The sequence below is a fragment of the Sitophilus oryzae genome, unplaced genomic scaffold (genome assembly GCF_002938485.1).
Source record: "Sitophilus oryzae breed Bouriz unplaced genomic scaffold, Soryzae_2.0 scaffold_1356_pilon_pilon, whole genome shotgun sequence".
NCBI lineage: Eukaryota > Metazoa > Arthropoda > Insecta > Coleoptera > Curculionidae > Sitophilus > Sitophilus oryzae.
The window spans coordinates 708,702-731,259 of NW_022146011.1; the positions used below are offsets into that span (position 1 = coordinate 708,702).

At 34.0% G+C, this 22,558-nt stretch overlaps 1 protein-coding gene across 2 annotated transcripts in view; it reads left to right on the top strand.

The window, feature by feature from the left end:
- LOC115875230 (ecotropic viral integration site 5 ortholog) overlaps positions 1 to 22,558 on the top strand; it is a 60,976-nt gene that overhangs the window by 6,097 nt on the left and 32,321 nt on the right. For both annotated transcript variants that reach the window (XM_030890646.1, XM_030890645.1), the window contains exon 2: positions 12,044 to 12,373. In XM_030890646.1, coding sequence (XP_030746506.1) covers positions 12,127 to 12,373 — 247 coding nt within the window. In that variant the 5' untranslated portion in view covers positions 12,044 to 12,126. The remainder of the gene's footprint in view (positions 1 to 12,043; positions 12,374 to 22,558) is intronic.

Genomic DNA, 22,558 nt, shown 5'->3' on the forward strand with positions numbered 1-22,558 from the left:
TAAATAAGTACTTTTATTCTTCCGCAAAGATAAAAATCCACAGGCATTAAGTGCGGCGGCCTCGACGGCCAACGGCTGGGATCTTGGTTAGCTATTCAATTATTCTCGAAATTGGCTGCAAAAATTTGCTACAACTTAAGCGTACTTATATAAATAACTTCAGCGTTCTGAGGCGGTGCCTTGTCTTGCTGGAAAAATATGTTTTCGGGTTCCATTAGGGGCAGATCATCAATAAGTGAACTTATAAAAATTCTGTATTTTGAAGACTATAACAAAATATCAAGTGTTCTATATTTTTGGAAAGGTAATTTGAAGTTCTTTTCAGGTAATTAAAAATATACAAGGTATCCCGAATAAAAAAAAACAATTTTTCTGTTGATAACTCTTAAATTATTAGTTTTAAAAAAATTATACTTAAATCATTAAATCCTTTGTAAAAAGGTACTTTGGAAATATTTTCACAGAAATACAAAATTTTCCTTAGCAAAAAAGTTGCAGGGATTTGTTAAAAATGCACATTTTTGAAAAACACCCCGTAACTCCGAAACGGTAACAGATATCGATGTGCGGTTTTCACCATCATGTTTTTGATAAAAATTGAGCTCCGGACACCCATATTAGTTTTCGTTTATCTCCTAAAAAAGGTGTATTCCTTTAAAAGCGACGAATTTGACCCACCCTGTACATCCAAGAACGAAATTTGATACAAAAATCACAATAAAGAGCAATAGAATAATTTAATTTCTATTTTATACTAATCGGTCCAGTTATTAAAGGAGTTAAAAATGGTGTAACTGATCAATCTTTGTATTATTTATTTACATTTTTACTGTATATTATTCATTCAATGTGTAATATCGAAGTAATTTAACATAAAACAAAAGTGTTGTGTACAAGAAATTTGATACAATCACTGTAAAAAATCGCGGGGGCGTATTATCAACACAGTGACACCCAATAAGGTCACAAGCATATATCTGCATGAGATATTTGCTTTAATAGATGAAGCAGTTAGAGAATTCTAATTAACTACGTAAGTAACTAAGCCAATCGATATGGTATTTGCATATATAAATTAGTAATATTATAGTCCAGAATGTCATTAGAGAGATTCAGGAGATAATATTAGCTTCTATAGAATGTGTGTATATTTGAAGTGAAACTACTGACTAACAGCTATTAAATTGAAGGATTTGAACGATATGTTTGGAAAAGTGTAGTTCGAAATTACGACGGCGCAGCGCTCCAAAGACCCATCTCAACTTCCTCATTGGCTTACCACTTTTTCGACCGTTACTACTTTTCGTGACGCGTGTCCTGCCGCTAGCTCGTGTGTCACGGCCCTGAATTTTTACCTCAACGCGTGTAAGGAAGTTTCACTTCAACAAAAAATATTTCCTAGCATAAATAGGGTACCTAGATACAGAAAATTCCTTGCATTACTAGGAAGTTGGTTTATTTTACGTTTATAATATTGTCAAGGTGTATTACTGGTTGCATAACTGCATACTGCTAAATAATCGCAACGTGCATTGAGGAACCTGGCGCATTCGCCAGAAAGTAAAAGAAAATTATAGAATTCTTTAGAAAATTCCACAAACCATCGCCAGGGGGTATATAAGGCCCGCGCTTTGACAGTTGGACAAGTCTGAAGATAGTCTGAAGTCTGAAGTTTGAAAATACCGCGAAATACCGTTAGAGTAATAGTAGTTGCATAAGTTGTGTTGTAAATAGTATAAGTTGTGTGTACAGAGTGAAACAAATAAATTCGTTAAGTATTTTATCGTGAGTTTAAATAGTGGACCCACGGAATCCGTAACAATATAAAAATTTCCTGTAATAAAGCCCGAGAAATAAAACCTCGCGATATTGTGGTTTTGTATCGGCTATGCAGATACATCGAGTTACATCAGGCTCTAAAGGAAATTTTACGATGTAATATCAGCTGCAGGAATTCCAGGAGCGTCTCAGTATTTTATTTTTGTTTCAGAAATTTTCCGACATGTATATTGAACGTTTCAAGGGGTAAATCTCCGCTCTCTCCTTTTATACACAGTGTCCCATATAAGACAGCACACACTATGGGGGTCTCGTAAACTATATTTCAAACAAAAATATTTTGTAGCAATAAATAATGATATACAGGGTGGCCCACCGAAAACGTTCCGCAAGGCATAACGGCCAGAGTAATTTTTTTCTCAAACAATCCAAAAACACGTCAATTTTGTTTGTGAGGGGGACAACTTGTGCCCCAAAAATGATTGCAAAATCTTCAACCCTCTAAGCGGGGGTGCCATCCCCCGATTTTACTTATATTTTTATTATTGTTAGATTAAATTTGTCAAAAAAGTGTCAAAACGTCCGTTATCGTATGAACGGGTCCGTTGACGGGCTGAAGTAAAATATTTACGGATGAAAAGTGGCGCGAAAACGCTATGACTAATCAGAGCACCGTCGGACCAACGTATCGACGTATAACGGATGCATGAAAATCAAGCTTAACACCAAAGGTTCCAACCCCCCAACTGTAACCGTATGTACAATTTCAAATAAACCATATGCGAAAATGTCAAAAGTTGATTCTACACTGAAAAAAAGGATCTCTCAGTCGAAATGAATATGACTTTGACCCAAAAGATTGGCGCTTTTGAAAAGGGCCAAGTTAAAGTTCTTCTCAATATCATTAAACTTTTTAACAATTATGGTGTAGGTACTCACTTGCAGAAAAAGTGGAAATAATCGAACTTTATTTTAAAAATAATGAATGTGACAATCGTTGCGCAGATATTCAATGAACGCCATCCTGACAAACACCTTTATGGCAAAATCGTTCGCGAGTTAGTAGCAAAATTTCGCGAAACTGGTTCCGTTATGAATAAAAAGAGGCAGAGGGAAAGTCCTGTAGTGAATGAAGCTATGGAGGTATTCGTATTGGGCCAAGTTGCCATGGATAGTACGCTGAGTACAAGAAAATTAGCCAATGAGACCGGTGTGAATCATTTTTTATTATTTCTTCAGATAAAAAAAACGAGATTTGGTATTGTAGTATATGATACAAATTGGGATTGAAATTGACGTATTCAATTGTTTTGCTGAACTGTTTCACCGGAAATGACTACAACTTTTGATTTTTTTTTGAATGACACCCTCGGTATATTTCTGCTTTATTTGATAGAAAATGATAAATGAGTCTGAGAATGACATCATTATTCGTCAACTTTTGACATTTTCGCTTAAAAAAATCATATTTTAAATTACAATCTAGAGAGTGTCTGTGAATGGCTGTGTTAAAAATACTAATGTTTAATCAAGGAGTCTTGGAAAAATAGATTTGATCGTTTAATGCTTTTCGTGTTTTGTCCTGGCCGGTTAATAGATGCCCAAATCGTATTTTTAATCAAATCTCAATTTTTTTCAAATGGAACGATGGTAGCTCATTGGGATATTTGGAAAAAGCATTTTTTTTGCGAATAATTTGGTACCACACACTTGGTATTTCGAGCCAAATTGTCGTTATGAACCGCATGTTACAATTTCAAATAAACCATATGCGAAAATATCCAAAGCTGACATATGATATGTCATTCTATTCAGAGTGTCATTTTCTATCGAATAAAGTAGAAATATGCCGAGGATGCCATTTAAAAATCAAAAGTTGGTCATTTCCGGTAAAATAGGAACTGACCAAAAATACCGATATTAAATATAAGAGATAATTACTTTAGATTAAATACCGAGATAAAATACCGAGGGTGCCATTTAAAAATCAAAAGTGAAATTTCCGGTGAAACAGGAAGTGACCGAAAACAATTGAATATGTGAATCAATCCTAATTTATGTCATATACTAACATACCAAATCTCGTTTTTTTATCTGCAAAAACCCTTTTGAGGCGCACTCGGTATGTCTAAATACAACGCTAGAGTCGCTAGAGGTCAATCTTAGATCCATATCGATCAGGTATCGATATTATTGAAAAAATCGCCCATCCCTAGTGTGGATATCCAAGGCGAGGCTCTGGATCGTTATTAGGGCAGAGTTTTAATGGGATCATACGAGCGGAAAAAGTGGGAAAACTACACGAGGCAGCAATTTCCCATCGGTCGGAAAACTCGCGGGTTAAATTCTGAATTATGCTGCTCCCTCCGTATAAATCATTGAAAAAGTACAGAGAGTTTTTATTTTACTTTATGCCGCTCCCGCTTTTCCAGCAATAAAAGTTTATTCATTTCCTCAGAACAAAAAGGTTTCGGATATGGAAAAGGTTCCATAAGGCGAATAAAGAAGATAAATGAATATATAATGGGATAGAGTTTTCCATATTTTCGAACTGAAATAAAAAAAGATATGAATATTTTAATTCATACATGGTGGTTCATAACAGAACGAGCACTACAGAAATCTCGTAAACAAGAGGAGGTTAAAAACACGATTAAAGAACAATCTTCGAATTGTCACGGGGTTTTTAACAGAAGATGGTCTCCTCAATTAACAAATGAGTAGGTTGAAGCTAAGAAACAACGGATAATGCAGATTATATGAGGAAAATGGGGAAATACCAGAACACCTGATCATTGAGTGCGCCAAAACGACAACCATACGTGCTATAGATTGTGTGCGACTGATACCGGAGATGGAGAAATAACCTCTCAGATACTGGCCCTGAGACTGTAAGATAAGTTATAACCAACGACTAAAGAATATATGGACATGTAACGCCCCTATACGGGCTGCAGAAGAATTTGTGACCTTAGAGACCTTTTTTTTGGTGGCAAACAATGAGTCATCATATGGTCACTAGCGACAATTTTTGCGATTTTTAATAGTTTGTGTGTAGTAAACTTTGTATAAACTTTATTAGAATGGTGATTAGTTGTTCAGCTTTCAAGTGTAAAAGCAGCAGCGATAAGAAAGAGCCAGGAGTTCCGTTTCATAGGTAAATAAACAGTCCACTCCCACTTTTTAGCGTTTTCTTATTGAATTCGTTAATTATTCTTCAATTTCAATTAACATCTATATGTACTTGATATGTGCTATACGTCGATACTAGTTTTGTACCTTTTGTTACCATTTTAATACGTTTTTTTCGTAATTAATTAAGATGATACACCATAGGCGTAGTCAAAACAATTATCAAAAAATATAAATATTGCTTCAAACAGCTAGGTTAAGAAAAATATGTGCCACGGCACTGTTTGGTGACATCGTCACAATTTGCTCTCGGGTGTTATTTGTCCTTGGATTCTTTAGTCATTGGTGCCACTACTGATTAATTAATAAATCATAACCTAACATTTTTGCAAATTACTGTGGCCTAAATTACACACTTTTATGTTAAAACATTTCCTAACAAAGTTGTTTTATTATGGCGAAGGGCTGAGCTCGTGTTAGGGGTGAACAAATGGGGGTAAATTATCACGCGACGATCTGTTGGCTTGGAAGTGCGGACAGAAATAAAATTGTTAGTACGCTTTCCAGGCCATGTGTTGCTCGACATTGATATATAGACCAGAACGGCACTATTTCGGCTGTGATTAGTTGAAATTAACGAAAAAAGCGTCAAAAATGTTCAAAATATATTTGTTTTAGTTTTTCAGGTTTCAAGAAACGGTATTTTTTAATTTGAATGTTAAAATAAAAGTAGTAGACTAGATTCTTGAAAATATATGCTTCCATTAAGAGCTTCCATTAAGATTTTGATGCCCCAATATCAACAAAATATTCCTTATAGTCTAAGAGCTAGCAACGTTTTCGAGAAAGTATTTAAGACGTCTGGCTCTTTGATATATCTTTTACTATGCTCTCTGGGAGAGCATGCGGCCCGTCTGGCTGCTGATACCCGTTGCGTTCACTACTGCGCATCGGAAGAAGATCCTATATTTTCTATTAATTTAGTCCTATAAATTCTAGTATTGAATATGAGTCAAACATGTCTCCATAGCGCGTCTCCATTTTCCGAGCTAATTTTTACGTATAACCTTTACAGTAATATGACCTATTGAATGTATTTAAAGATATATTTTTCTATCATTAAAATAACTGAAATTCTTATTGGAAGAATAATGTCTTAAGAATCTATTACGCTGTGCTGTACGGGTCGTTTTCAGGGGTAGGGTAAAGCGGGTGGTGGCCGAAGGAAATATATATTATATTTCAGAAATCTGCGTAAATCTTAACCCGATCCTGTCGTGTTAAGCCACACCTAAAATTCCAAACACACGTGCTTTGATTAAGGCTTGATTACGGCTTGCAGAGCTTCGGCATTCGACATAAAATAGCGAGCAATTTGTTACAAAACCATATAAATTATATATCACTGTAATCGCGAAACTTCAATCTATTTCCGTATTGTAACGGAATTTTAAATTGTCTTTATTTTCGAGAAGATTTAGTCCAAACATAATAGTACGAGAGTATTTTCCCCGAAACCAACGTTGGAAAAACAAGTATTTTAAGACGTCTGGCTCTTTGATATCTTTTACTATGCTCTCTAGAACAGCATGCGGCCCGTCTGGCTGCCGGTAAACGTTGCATTCCCTACTGCGCATTGAAAGAAGGTCCTATGTTTTTATTAGTCGTTTAAATTCTAGTATTGAATATAAATCGAACATGTCTCCATAGCGCAGTGCGTAGAGTTTCCGACCACGAACCGATGATTCAGAGTTCGAGTCCGGGTCGGGGCAAATACTTTTTTATTTTATTTTCGTTTATATTCTGATAGTAAAGTATTAAATATTTGTTTTTATTTAATTACCAGAATTATTTAATACTTTACTATCAGAATATAAACGAAATTAAAATAAAAAAGTCTTTGGCCTGACCCGGATTCGAACTCTGAATCATCGGTTCGTGGTCGGAAACTCTACGCACTGCGCTATGGGGACATGTTCGATTTATATTCAATACTAGAATTTATAGAACTAAATTAATAAAAAATATAGGATCTTCTTCCGATGCGCAGTAGTGAACGCAACGGGTATCGGCAGCCAGACGGGCCGCATGCTGTTCCAGAGAGCATAGTAAAAGATATATCAAAGAGCCAGACGTCTTAAAATACTTTCTCGAAAACGTTGCTAGCTCTTAGACTATCAAAATCTTAATGGAAGCATATATTTTCAAGAATTTTCGTATTCTTGATTGAAAAATATTGTCCTTTTTGTAGTATAAATTTAAACAGCCATTGTAACCACATATCGATTTATTTATCTTGGAAAAATGTTATAGCGGTAGAATTCAATTGACCGTCTAAATTGCCACAATAGTTCAAAGCAAATCGACACCGTTTTCGGTAAAGGGCTCCCCAACTTGATATACGGAGCCTGATAATGTTATATTTCTTTCCGCAGCACCTCGAAACGTCGTAAAAACAACGTTATTGCGTTCGAGGACAATTTCCGTCGACCTTTTTCTTAGTGTCGAACGAAAAAGTCTTTTTTAAACTTGTATTGCCTTAATAAATGGACCAAAGAGCTTCTACAAATGGGTAATTATTGTGTTTTAACCGTATTAGCTTTTTGGTCAAAAATGTTTAATTCCATATAACCAACAACTGGTAATTTAATAAATATTAGTGATTAGAATGTAGAGAATGTTTCTAATAATGTGTGTCGTTTCTTGGCACAAAATGGAAACAGTATGCCACAAATAGATTTAGAGGAAATGTTCGAAACATTTTCTGCAATTTTTGTCCAAGATCTTCCCGTTTTCAGCAGCCACTGTTTGTGAGAAAAGCACAAAGTGAAGAAAATGCCAGAAAATACCAATCTAAAATAGTCTATATCTGTGTGTTGATTTCGAAATGAAAACAACCATCAACAATGTCGATCTCCGTCATTTTTTGTCTTAAAATCTATGTTTTTAGGTTTTCTCGCACAAAAAATGTCTGGCAAAAGCAAAGTCATGGTTTAATTTAATAATGTACTTTCATATTTTTAATGTCCCTTCTATATATCATTATTTGTTGCTCCAAAATATTTTTATTTGAAATATAGATTTTTATTTCTATATCATGGTTCTGAAAATAAAAATATATAAATCAATGTAAGTAGAACATCATCATCATCATCATTTAGCGTATACCGTCCACTGCTGAACAAAAGCTTCCCTTAACTCTAGCCATTTCTTTCTATTTTGTGCCATTTGAATCTAGTTTCCAGCCTATCGACTAGGAGGTCGTCCTCTGCTTCTATAGCCTCGCGTCTTGGTCTCCATTCCACAAGTTTCTTTGTCCACCGTCCATCTGTTATCCTAGCGACATGTCCTGCCCAATTCCATTTAAGATGTAAGACAGATATCACCGCATCTCTTACTCCTGTTCGATTTCGTATTGTCTGATTCTCCAGTTCTATCCTTTTCAAAAAATTTTGCAACTTGGAGACTGAACCCTCCATATAGCTTCCAGAACCTCCAGAACCGCTCATTTGCCAGGTTTACAGAACCCTCACAAGGTTTTCTCCGACAATCCCATTAGCTTTAGATGCCTATTAAGATTACAGTGTGCTGTTAGTAGATCCACCACAGCTTTGACTGTCTTTCTGTCTTTGCTTATAAGGTCTGCCGTAAAATTTGGCGAATTATACTATGAACTTTTTCACCCGTGTCTTTGCTCTGATGAGTTTATCCACCATTGTAGAGATTTGATGGCCTGCTACTGTTTCGTGGCTAATCTTGCGATTGCTTTGGCAGCGTCTCAGAAAGGTTCTAGGTCTCTGAATGGCACTGATGAGCCTTGTTTGGCCATTTCATCTGCCCAAGTTACTAAAAATTGAAATTTAATATGATTCTAGTTTATATTTGAACTATTTTCGTAGCATAGCGTAATCGAAATAGACCTGTAGAGGTATATAAAAGTAAATATTTAAAAGATCAACGTACTCCCGACTAGAAAAGCAATTAAGGTTTTTCGAAAACGAAAAGCAAAACAACAGATAAGATTAGCAAAGAGGAAAAACAGACCGGTCTTCTCAACAGAAAGAAATACAAATTTATTTTTAAGCACTTCCGGAAGATAGGTGGTAATTAGAGTGCTTTTTAAAAGCAACGTGTATATAAAATACAAGAAATTAGATTTTAATACTACATTCACCGGCACGAAAAACGGGCACCTTAAAATATTGATATATTTTAAAGTTCAATATATTTTGTTCTAGTGGACCGATTTTGATGATTTTTTAAGCAGTTTGTAGCTAAATTATTTGACTTTTTAGTATCTCCTTCTAAATTAAAAATCAAACTGTCTATATAGTGCTTATTACTTTTGTAATGCCACTGTCATTGAAAAGTCATATTATTAGTTACTTTAGTAGAGATGGTTTTAAGTTTTGAAGTATCGGCTATTGCATGCTTTAATTCATCATGGTAGAGATCAACTTTTGGACTTAAAACCATATCTGCTAGAATAACTGCCCAACAGACAATAATAGTATATTTTTTCAAAGACAATGAAGTTAAATAAATCATAAACACTATTACTACTCATTTTTTACATGAATTAATTTAATTCTTACAGAATTAAATTATTCTGGGTGCCGGACCACAGCGGCATCCAAGGCAACGAAAAAACCGATGAGCTAGCTAGGCAAGGATCATCGACATCCTATCTTGGTCCAGAGCCAGTACTGGGAATACCCAAATGTATGGCCCGTAGTGCACTAAAATTCTGGATCAGGGAAAAGCAGAATGTCCACTGGAGAAACAGACAGGGGCACAGGCACAGCAATGCGTTTATCCAAGAACCTAGCTCTAAAACCGCAAAAAAACTGTTAATATTTAGCAGGAATAAAGTGCGGATTAAAACAGGCCTCTTGACAGGACACATGGCTGTCAACCTGAACAAGCTCAACCTGTATCAAGGAAGTCTTTGCTGCAGACTCTGCGATAAAAAATCCTGAGACAGCGGAGCACATCATATGTCACTGCGAGGCTCTGGATCGCAAGCGACACTATTTATTTGGGAAAGCTAGGCTAGAACCGGAGGAACTAGCTCCCATCCTATCAAGAACCTGCATAAGTTAGTGCAGTGCACAGGGATAGGAGAATGGGTGCAGATATAGAAAGGGGGCAAACACAATAGGCCTCATAGGTCGCAGTGTTTCCGCCGGAGGACGGCCTCCTATTATTGAAAAAAAAACACGAATTAACTTTGAAAATCCTTTAACACCTCAAATGCATCTATTCGCAAAATGCAATTTCCTTGTACATTTTAAACGCTCGTATTGCATATGCATGGCTTTAAAAAGAATTCTAGATATAAACCGGTCGTCAATTTTATTCTTTTTGTACGAGCGCGGCAACGTATTTCGTTTCTTTTTTTCAGTCCTTTTTTGATCCCGAACACAAAAGAATATTATTAGACTTCCGAACGCAGAGCTGCATTACGTATATGCGCTATATATATATGCATTATCCTCGATATAATCTTCATTCATACGGTTGCTTTACATTTCCTATGTAAAATGCGATAAGTATAAAATACACTTCAGTTATTTTATAAAAGCCTTGTAAACAGTTAATCCTATATGTACCAAAGAAGGGTAAGTATAATGCGTAATAGAAATAAAACCACATAGTATTTTTTTTCGATTTTAGAAAACTTTTTTACTCACGTTACGTCACTAATGGGGGATGCAAATACAGAAAAAAATCCGGTAGTAAATCACTAAGAAATAAACAATACAAAATATCTCTTTAATGTAGATATAGTGCCAATGGAAATAAACGTAAATTTTACTGCATGTAACAGTTTATTTTTCACTGACGTTTTATTATCTCTCTTCGACCATCGTTCCATCCATTTTACAATCTCATCCGTTGCCAAACATAATTAAAGGCTACTAGTTGGATAGTTTTGGAAGATACGAGCACGGTGGCTGGCCAAAACCCATTAGGAATTGTTTTACGATTTCGTTATTGCCGAAAAATAAAAACAATTCTTATTCGTGGGGTCGTTCCACTCTGAGCATTCTGTAATATAAAAAGGATTGGATCATAATAGACTCTACCATATACAAGGTTCGGCAATAGTGCGTCGGTCATCTGTAGCTCCTAGAATAAAAAACTTGAGAATTTTGTTTAAGTACGTACGAGGATGTATTTCAGGAAAATATTTTAACTTCTATTAGAGCTTTAGCGGCTCAAAAAAATGTGAGTGGATCGGGATAATTTTTTTTAAATTGTATATTATTGCATTTTTAGCTTATTTCAGATCACTTTACAGAATCCTAAGATATGAGTAAATTATATTATATTATATATATTATATTTTTCGATAGTTTTAGAGATATTAATAAATAAATGAAAAATTTTTTTCAGCTTTTCTTAAAAAATATATTAAAAATACAAGAACTGTCCGGAAATCAAAACTATATTAGATATTTACTTCAGATGGTCTAAACTTAACTTTGCTATGAATACCGCAGTTTTAAATCATACAGGATGTTCAAAATTCTACGCCAACCTTTCTAAAATATAAAATAAATTTTCCTTGTTTTTTTTTAAATGGTACGCCCTGTATATTATTTTTAAAAACATGAAGAATTAAAAAATATATATTTTTTGTATTTAAAGTATTTCAAAATTTTTAATGGTTTTTCAGATACACGCAGTATTATTTCATATGGCTCTCTCAACGGCAAAATACGAGAGAAAAATTATTGGGTGGGTTTGAGAAAATTACTGTGAAAATGCCCTATGAAATATAAAACCGCAAAAATTGTCTGCAAAACCATTACAAATTTTGAAAAACGCTAAATATTGATTTTAAAAGATAAATTTACAATGAATAAGTAAATTTACTGTGAGATACATGTTTTTAAAATAAATTCACAAAGATATTGGTGAATATAAAGATATATTATAACATATTTACATGCATGCCACAAATTAGCCAAACAGCGATTTTACAAACGAGTTAAAAAAGTAAAGAACGGATGGTAAATTTACTACAATAATCTGTGGCAAGAAATAACCCTCAATATTGTCATTAAATTTACAAATTAATTTTTCAGTGTACCAATTTATTCACAACCTTCTTCTGTTGTTCCAGATCTGCATCGTCTCCCCCTGCACCCTCTCAGGCCACCATCCTCCATCCGGCTGCACATCGACCGATGGCCGCCTTTTCGGGCCATGCCGCCCGCAGCAGCCATGAGGCCCGACACTAGCGAGAGTCCGTCGCCCCCGCAACAACAACCGTCGCCCACTCAGCAGCAGCAGCCGCGGCCGCCCGTGCCGCCCCACGAGCTGGAGCTGTTGGCCAAGCTGGAGGCGGCCAATCGACTCATCGAGGCCGACGCCAAGTCGCTGGGCTCGCTGAGCGGCGCCTCAGGACATTCGAGGAAAGGCTCCGATACCAGCCAGGTGTCGCTTACTTCAGGTGAGTTCTTCTCCACTGCGACCTATTCAGATCTGTTGCCAAGTCTTTTATCTCTGTTGATGACCAAGATCAAGACTTCCTAAAGCTTCGGTTTCCTGCAAAGCGGTTCCGCAAAAGAACAGCTGTAGATTGTAGATTGAATGGGAGGGATGATGTTAATCATCGTATTTTGTAGATTTATCGTGTCCTCCTTTTGTCATTGGAATCAAGCCAGTATCTGTTATCTGGTTTTACGACCGAAGTTAGTTCTCCATTTCCGATATCAGTCGTACCAAAGTTTATGGTACGAATGGTTGTCGTCCCGGCGCACTCAGTGATGATGTGTTTTGGTGTTTCCCCATTTACCCCACAGAATCTGCATTCGCCGTTGTTTCTTAGCTTCAATCTAGATCTAGTTCATTGAGGAGACAGGGTCCTGTTCAAAATCCCGTAACAATCCAAAGATTGTTCTTACTCAAATCAAGGAAAATCTTTGATTTTATTTGCACAGTATTTTAACGTACCTTATTTTGTAACAGCCGAGGACGGCCGCCAAATTACATCCGCTGTTTTACGGCACCGGAACCGGAAATCGATGCTTTAGGTCTTGGAGTAAATACTACTATCTTGTGTAAAATCGCTTATTTCTGGGACTTACTCAACCGGGTCTCACAATGCAAATTCACCTCAAATATCCATTTAGTTGGTCATTGGCAAGCACTCTCTCATTGTACATGAAAATAACAAAACAAACATTTATTGATCTGGATAAAATTGATAATTAAATAGTAAGACTCACCCGGGGGTACTCCGCCCCCTAGCCACTGATATATTCTATTCAATATATCCCATTCCATATTTTCCATCTAATTCAAATATCATTCGGTTATATATTGGTTAATAATCTTCAACAACTAGCTAGTGTCACCTGAAATAGTATAGGGGCTTCCCCCGGACGCAATTCTTTCGCTAAACAGATTCGCATCCCAATCGAATAAGCTAATTGGGGTAGCTCACTACCCCAACGCCGCATCGCACAGTGCTTCGTCCCATGGACAAAAATCAAAAAATAAGTTAAAATTTACTAATATCTGAATATATAATTTTATGCTTATAGCAATGTTCAACCATCCTGTATATTATTTTTCATAAACAGCGTTTTTGTTAGCAAATATTTTCACTAAAAATAAATTTTGCGATTATTATCTCATCAGTGAAAAGAATAACATTCATAGTAGTTCTGTATATTATGGAGTTAAACGGGTACGTACTTTAATTGAAAGCCACTATGGATATTGTTAAACAAGGTATGTACTTTAAATTTATTTCTAAACAAGTTCGTGATTGTTTATTTTTTATTTATTTTTAAGATGATTCTTAAATGGGTATAAAAATTTTACGTTTTCAAACTTCAAAAGGCATTTAAAAAAAACATATCAAAACATATCGTATTTATTGAATATTTTTGTTGCCATATTCATACACTTTTTAATTTTTGTATAGTTCACCTGCGTCTGCTTGCGACGAACTTTTATTTTATAATACTTTTCAGATGGAGTAAAATTGATAAGCAATGCCGATCTGGCTAATACTTGGCTTGATCATAAGGACAAGAACTCCAAATTATTTGTATTTCAAAAAATATGTTCTTATTAGATATTGATGAACCTTCCAGTCAAATGAGACACCACTTGTGTGTCTGAAAAGTCCACTATGTTGGAGCGAAACGTCGCATAAAAAAGTGTCCATCTTTCAATTTATTATAAAATCTCATACCCAAGAAAAGGAAAAAATAATATATGGATATGGTCTATTAAAGAGGTAACTATTAACATCCGAACCCCTCATACCGACAAAATGAACAGTAACAACGCGAAAAAGTAACATATTAGAACATGATGTACAGAAATATCTTATATGTGAGGATACTTCAACTACCTGTGATTTGGATACTATAAATTTGGAAGATTCTGTCAGCAGTGATTCTCCTGAATCAGAGTAGTTACGATCTATGCATTTTGTTGTCCAAAAGTAAATTTATAGTATCTTAAGTTTTTTTTTAATTAAATATAACATTAATGTTTCTTTTCATTAAAGAAAAACATTTTATCTTATATTAGGCTTATTTTGTAGGAATCATGTTCTAATGTTATTTCAATTCTTTTTATCACAGGAATTTATTTAATACTTACACCGTTTTCATACTATAACTTATTATTTGCTTAGATGGAACACAGCTCCAACATTATTATTATTTATAAGATTTTTTTTTCATAAACGTGGGACTAAGAACATCATCATTTAGTACAATGAGAGTACTCATCATTTGTCTCAAATAAACCTAGTTTGAATAAATTGCTTACAATAAAAGAGAAGTTTTTGATTTTTGTCCTCTAGAGCCATATGTTCGAAGCACTGTGCATCGTGTCAATCGAGAAGACAAGGGAGACCTCAAACTCTCAAGACCAACCTCGAAGGCAAGACGTCACAAGAGGTTTTCTTCCGGTCAAACGACCCGTTGCCTTACAGTACTTACAACGTTTATAGTCAAAAGACTCTCAACCCCCAAATATCAGCTCTATGACAAAACACAACACAATAGTCGGCCGACCTATCTACTACTGATTCGCCTCAGGCAAGCTAAGCCTCCTCTTACATCACAATTTTACCGGATCGTAAATATTTTCATTACTTGCCAATGAATCATACTATTTTCTCTAATCGACTTTCAAATAGAGTGTTTTAGCATTACTAGATAAATACGTAGAGAGTTTGCGAATTATAAAACCATTATTATAACCAACTTATTTTCCAAGTTTTACACTTGCCCCACGTTGGGCGCCAAATGTATTGAAATATACGGAAAACTATTAAAATGCACAAAAATAATTATAATCTCTCCTCGGGTCTCCCCGTATTACTAGTTACATAAAATGTAAATAAATCCCAACAACATTGTATCATAATTGAACATTGTTCATAAAACATTTTATCACTAGTGTTAAAAAAAGTATACCATTAATATTGCAAATTATATTTTATATTTTATCCTCTCATAGTCTATACTAATATATAAAATCCTTAAGTGACTGACATACTGATTAATCACGATCCTGCTCAAATCACTCAGCGTAAGAAGCTCAATTTTGGCATACAGGTTGATTCTAGGGTGTAGAGGTTCGATAAGAAGGGATTTTTCGAAATTCCAGTTCCAAGAGGGTGAAACCACCCCTCAAATATTACAATAAATTTTATTTAAAAAACGGTCGTTTCCGAAAAAACGCCTAAACACGTATATTTTATTTTATTTTTTTACATATTTTAAGATTTTTTAAAAATGTATACGGGTGTTTCGAAAAATCTGGTCATTGATTAATCACGATCCTGCTTAAACCGCTTGAAGTAAAAAGCTGATTTTTGGAAAACAGATTGACCTTAGGGTGTAGAGGTTCGATAAGAAGGGATTTTTCGAAACTCAAATTCAAAAACTCAAGGGGGTGGAACTATCCCTCAAATATTAAAATATTTTTTATTTAAAAACCGGTGAGTTTTTCGGAAAAACTCTTAAACACGCATATTTTATTTTGTTGTTTTACATATTTTAAGATTTTTTATAAATTTATACAGGGTGTTTCATAAAATATGATCATTGAATAATCGCGATTCTGGCTTAAACCGCTTGACGTTTAAAGCTGATTTTTGGCAAACGTATTGATTGTGGGGTGTAGAGGTTCGATAAGGAGGGGTTTCTCGAATCTCAAATTCCAAGAGGGTGAAAACGCCCCTCAAATATTACAATATTTATTATTTAAAAAACGGTTAGTCTTTGGGGAAAACGCTGGGACACGCATAATTTATTTTGTTTTTTTATTTATTTTGAAATTTAAAAAAAACATACATGGTGTTCCAAAAAGCTGGGTAATTGATTAACCACGATTCTACTTAAACTGCTTGACGTAAAAAGCTTATTTTTGGCAAACGGATTTTTCGAAAGTCAAATTCCAACGAGATGAAACAATATCAATATTACCAAGTTATATATAATAATATCGCCATATTGTTTTTTCTGATGCTGACATAAATGTGAGAAAATTTTATCCAGTTTGTATGTTAATGGAAATTCTTGCTTTGCTTTATCATCACCATTACAAATGATTAATTCAACGCGAACGAAGTTGCGGGTACACGCTAGTATACTATATGTCTATTTAATTTTTTGATTATGTACCGAGCACTTTGTTTACTCACTTGTTTATGATGACAAAATCACGATTTCAATATTATTTTAATGCGATCGATATGAAGACGGCATGGAATAGGTACCTACGGATAATTTCTGATTTTTGCCGTTGAAGCGCTGCAGTCGGAATTTGTTGAAATCAACTGAAATGAACCAAGCCTATAATAATTATAAGGATTTGCGCTAGCATGGTACCATAATTATAAAATAATACTCTACTATTTCGATTACTAAGTAAATCTAAACAGAGCACATATACACACATATTAAAACACCGAAATGTGTAGTAATTAATCGATAAAAAAAATGGCAACGCTGTGCCACTAATAATTACGTTCAACCTTTAAACAGTTAGTATTAAATAATACTTATGGTTGTTTTGGTATTACAACGTGTCGATACGCTAAAACTACTTAACATAAAGACGAAAATATTTTGAATATGGTGCATCGGTAATTACAAAGGAATCAAGGTCGTTGCAGTAACATTCACCTGTTACTGTTAGTAGCCGAGAAGCCCAACAAAACATTAAAAAATCGCGAGTAATTAGTAAAACAAACAAGTAACGTGCGCTGTAATCTATATACACTTTGTAGATAAGATAATCTACTCAGTCATTTGTTCCGTCGACAAATAGGTACATTAGTTAGTTACCTGACGAATTTTACTTTCTATCGGTAATCGCGGAGATGTTTTACGGAGAATTCGATAGAAAAAAGCTGGTTTCTGTGTAGTTTTGTGGTTATTTAGTGTTATATTGAGTACAGCACCGATGGTATAGGACAGGAGCATGTCCATTATGAGTAAGCCTGATTTATCGATTTATGTAAAACAAAACAACCTTTTGATTTATCGTTAGTAGTTCCGTACCTCAAAAGAAAAAAAAACGGTACCTTTATAGGATCACTCTGTTGTCCATTCGTCCGTCTGTCAAGACTCTTTATCTCAGGAACGCGTGGAGGTATAAAGTTGAAATTATAACCATATACTCAACTCTACACTTTCTTGAAGTTGTGACAAAATCTAACTTCTAAGTTAACGTAAAAAAAAGATACGACTGTTTAAAAACGTAGGTATATTTCGACAATCTCAAGGGAATTAAAATTTATATGGTATTTTCCGTTGATCTAGTACTATGAAATTTGTCTAGTAATATCGTCTTATATACAGGTTACTAAATCATAAAAAAAGTCTTTATTTCGTTAAATTAGGAATTGTGACATGGTTTTTGACAGATTTTTAATTTCTGGTCATGTATAAAATCTTTTTTGATGTTTATTTTTAAATAGGAAGTCTCAGGTAGTCTGAGTCATGGTTTACAACGCCAGGTGCATATATATTTCTCAGTATCCCGTTGCAGGAGATTTCATAAATAATTATGTCGTTTTAATTGTTGTGGATACAATTACATAGAACACATACAGGGTTGTTCTCTCTGATGGAATAAATTCAGTAAATCAGAGATTCCTATTGTTTCGCAAATGTACTCAGATATATGTTGATTAGTATTTTAAATTATGGTCGTTTTGATGTTACCTACACTCACCGGCACGCTTGATGTTTTGCTCGATTCCTCTTCGAGATACAGAGTTTATAAACATTCGCCCACTTTGAATAAGTAGGCTTTGAACGGCGCGGACTGTAATGCAAAAGAAAACGAAAATAATATTTGCAATGAGAGATGCAGATCTTTATAACAATTTAAACTATAGTTAGCAACACCAACACGTTTAAACTATATCTAATAGCAATAAAAATAAATAGCAAAATAAAACATTAAATCACCACAATACACCAAAACACTTTTACTTTTACACTGGACGCGCGTTTCGCTAACCATGTTAGCATCATCAACAAATGATTAAAAACTAAAATACAATCTACAATTTGAGCGTGGCCGAAATGGCGTGAGATCTAGCCAACCGAGTCAGAGCCCACCGAGCGTAACAGTTAGATTTCCGCTATTAGAGTAGTAGGAACAAAGAACTTGAAGGAATTGGACCGTTGTCTTTGTTCATACTATCTTTACATTTACTAATTGTGATGCTTTCATATGCATCAATTTGCCTGTAATTTGAGACTTGTTTAATTAATTTTAAATTATTAAGATCTATACAATGTTCATTATCAACAATATGTTCGGCAACGCAAGATTTATCCGGTCTACCATATCTTATCTGAGCTAAATGTTCTTTAAATCTAGTTAATATAGATCTTCTAGTTTGCCCAACATATTTCTGATTACAATCTTTACAAGAAATTTCATAAATACCCGACCTTTCCAGTGGAGGTGTTTTATCTTTTGAATTACTTAATAATTGTTGTAATTTATGATTAGCACTATACACAAGTTTATAATTGACATTCTTAAAAATTCCTTTTAGACCACGGGATAACTCTCTATCAAACGGTATTGAAAAATATTTTGACGTATCTTTCTCCACTTGAAAAGTCGAATTTTCAGAAAGCATTAACCTATACCTACGTTTTCTAATTATTTTATCAACTAGTGAAGGAGAATATCCATTACACTCAGCTACATTCCTAATGTAATCTCTTTTTATTTCATATCTTTCGTTGGAAAGTGGAAAATTAAGTAATCTATGAACTAAGAAATTTAAACTAGCCATACATTATGATACGATTCATTAGGAATATATCTGCGTGTAGTGGTATTTTTCCTATAGATATCAAATTCCAGGCAATTATTAATATTTCTAATAACTAATACATCTAGAAATGGTAATCTGTCGTTCTCAATTTCACGTGTAAATTTAATGGAAGGAAAACGATTATTTAACTTGGAAATAAAATTATCTATGGTGTCTGAATGTGTATCAAAAACAGCAAAAATATCATCCACATACCTAAACCATACTCTTGGAAAATACTTAAACTGATTCTTAGCCTCCACTTCAAAACTGCTCATGAATAAATTAGCCAAAAATGGAGACAATGTATTACCCATTGCTGTACCTTGCCGTTGTTCAAAAAAGTTGTTATTAAATTGAAAACAAAACCAAGATATGCGATTTTGCTACAGGTGTTGGATATACTGACCCTCTCGCGGAATTCATTAATTCAGTAATGATGAAAGATCCAACCGGTAAGTATAACCGGTAGTAGAGCATAGCCGGTAAGTACTTTTAATTCTTGTCTAGATTATACGGGTAATTTAACCTTTGAACCTTTATTCTTCCGCAAAGATTAAAATCCATAGGCACTAAGTCCGGCGGTCTCGACGGCCAACGGCTGGGATCTTGGTTAGCTAGTTAAATATTCTAGAAATTGGCTGAAAAAATTTGCTGATAACTTATATGTTTTCAAGATCCGTTAGGGGCAGATCATCATTAAGGGATCAAAAGCCTACTAGTTAAAAGTGGCGAAATTTGAAAAACTCTGTATTTTGAAGGGGACTATAATAAAATATCAAGTGTGCTATATTTTTGGAAAGGTAATTTTAATTTTTTTTCGGTTAATTAAAAATATACAGGGTGTTTCAAATAAAAAATCAATTTTTCTGTTGACAACTTTTAAATCATTAATTTAAAAAAAAATATACTTAAACCATTAAATTCTACGTAAAAAGGTGCTTTGAAAATGTTCTCATAAAAATACAAAATTTTCCATAGCAGAAAAGTTACAGCGATTTTTTAAAAATGCACATTTTTGAAAAACACCCCGTAACTCCGAAACGGTAACCATAATATATTGATGTGCGGTTTTCACCATCATGTTTTTGATAAAAATTGAGCTCCAGACTCCGATATTAGTTTTCGTCTATCTCCTATAGAAAAGGGTGTTTCCTTTTAAAAGCGTCCAATTTGACCCACCCTGTGTACATAAAGTTAAACATGCCTTGGCAAATTTCATTACCTGTCATTTAAAAGACCACAAATCGACCACCAGAAAAAGGTCATTTATGTACCCTTAAAATCATAAACTATTCTACACATTTCAAGAAAATATAAGATTAGAAGATATAAGAGAATAATTATTATCTCAGTCAATGGGGAATTGCTATCGTAAACTAATTTAGCTTTTATTTGGTCATTATCAGATCCCATTAATAGTTCTAAGATGTAGTACCAAGGAGAGATCCTCTTCGCAGTACTTAGTAGACCGTTCACAGTCGGCAGGTGTTAAAGATAACGTATCCTAAAATCAGGGAAGAAAAGTGTAATTAATTAAAGCATCTGCAAAATTATTAACAATTTTGGCAACAGGGACAATATTAACAATTTCTAATGGTTTGTCGTGTTTAGTGAACTTTGTATAAACTTTATTACAATGGCGTTTTGTTCAGTTTTCAAGCGTAAAATTTTCAACAATAAGAAAGGGCCAGGAGTTACGTTTATAGGTAAATAAACTAAAAATTATTTTCTGCATCAACTTTTTAGCTTTTTTATTGAATTTGATAGTTATTTTTCTCAGATTACATAGTCCACACTAATTTTGTACCTTGTGTGAACGTTTTCAGACTTTTTTTCTTTAAATAATTGACATTTGAAAAATAATTGATAATTGAAAAAGCAGCATCCACCATAGATATAGGCGAAACTTTTATCAAAAATCGCTATAAATAATGATTTGTTTGTAATTGAGCTGTAATTTCTGTATTGTTAATTCGGTAAATGATGGAGATAAACAATTGTGATTGATTCAGATTTTATTTTAAGATGAAACTTTTGTTAACAACATTCTGAGAATTCGAATAATGACAAGTCAACTGACATCTGTCTAAAAAAGACAGCGATTTAAAATGACAATTTGGTCATGTAAAATTTAGAGTGACAAATTTGGTTATGCAAAAAATACTGGTTGCCTAACGATTAACATTAATTTAAAAATAAATCCCCAACATGAATAATGAACAAAACATTTAAACAAAAACAGACCACAGACTACACAAAACAAGTTGTTGGTTAGAAGCAGTTAGTAGTAGTCAGAGATATAGATGTAGTATTTTGGTTTAGGCCACAGCTATTCGGCCGGGTAATAAAATTATCGTTTTTTAATAAAAATTAAACAAAACATTATAAAATTATAAAGCTAGAATAGTAGGTATACGGTTTTATATTAACTCTATTTTTTTTGAAGTTTATAAAAAGCAGTCTAAAAATATATACATATACTAGCAGGTACCAGCGACTTCGTTCGCGTCGAATTAATCATTTGTAATGGTGATGATAAAGCAAAGCAAGAATTTCCATTAACATACAAACTGGATAAAATTTTATCACATTTATGTCAGCATGAGAAAAAACAATATGGCGATATTATTATATAACTTGGTAATATTCTCGTTGGAATTTGACTTTTGAAAAATCCGTTTGCCAAAAATAAGCTTTTACGTCAAACTGGTTTAAAGCTAAGAATCGTGGTCAAGAAATTACCCAACTTTTTGGACACCCTGTATGGTTTTAAAAAATTTCAAAATATGTAAAAAACAAATAAATTATGCTTGTCCAAACGTTTTCCCCTGAGAGACTAACTGTTTTTAAATAACAAATATTGTATATTTGAGGGCGTTTCACCCTTCTTGGAATTTGAGATTCGAGAAACCCCTCCTTATCGAACCTCTACACCCCACAGTCAATCCGTTTGCCAAAATCAGCTTTAAACGTCAAAGCAGTTTAAGCAGAATCGTATTGATTACTCAATGGTCATATTTACATGAAACACCCTGTATAAATTTATAAAAGTCTTAAAATATGTAAAACAACAAAATAAAATATACATGCTTAAGAGTTTTTCCGAAAAACTCACCCATTTTTAAACAAAAATAAAAATTAAATATTAATATTTGAGGGTATTAGTTTCGCCCCCTTAAATTCCAGTTTCGAAAAATCTTTGCTTAACGAACCCTACACCCTAAAGAGTCAATCTGTTTTTTCCAAAAATCAGCTTTTGTCAAGCGCTTTTAAGCCTTTAAATCGTGATTAATCAATGACCAGAGATTTTTC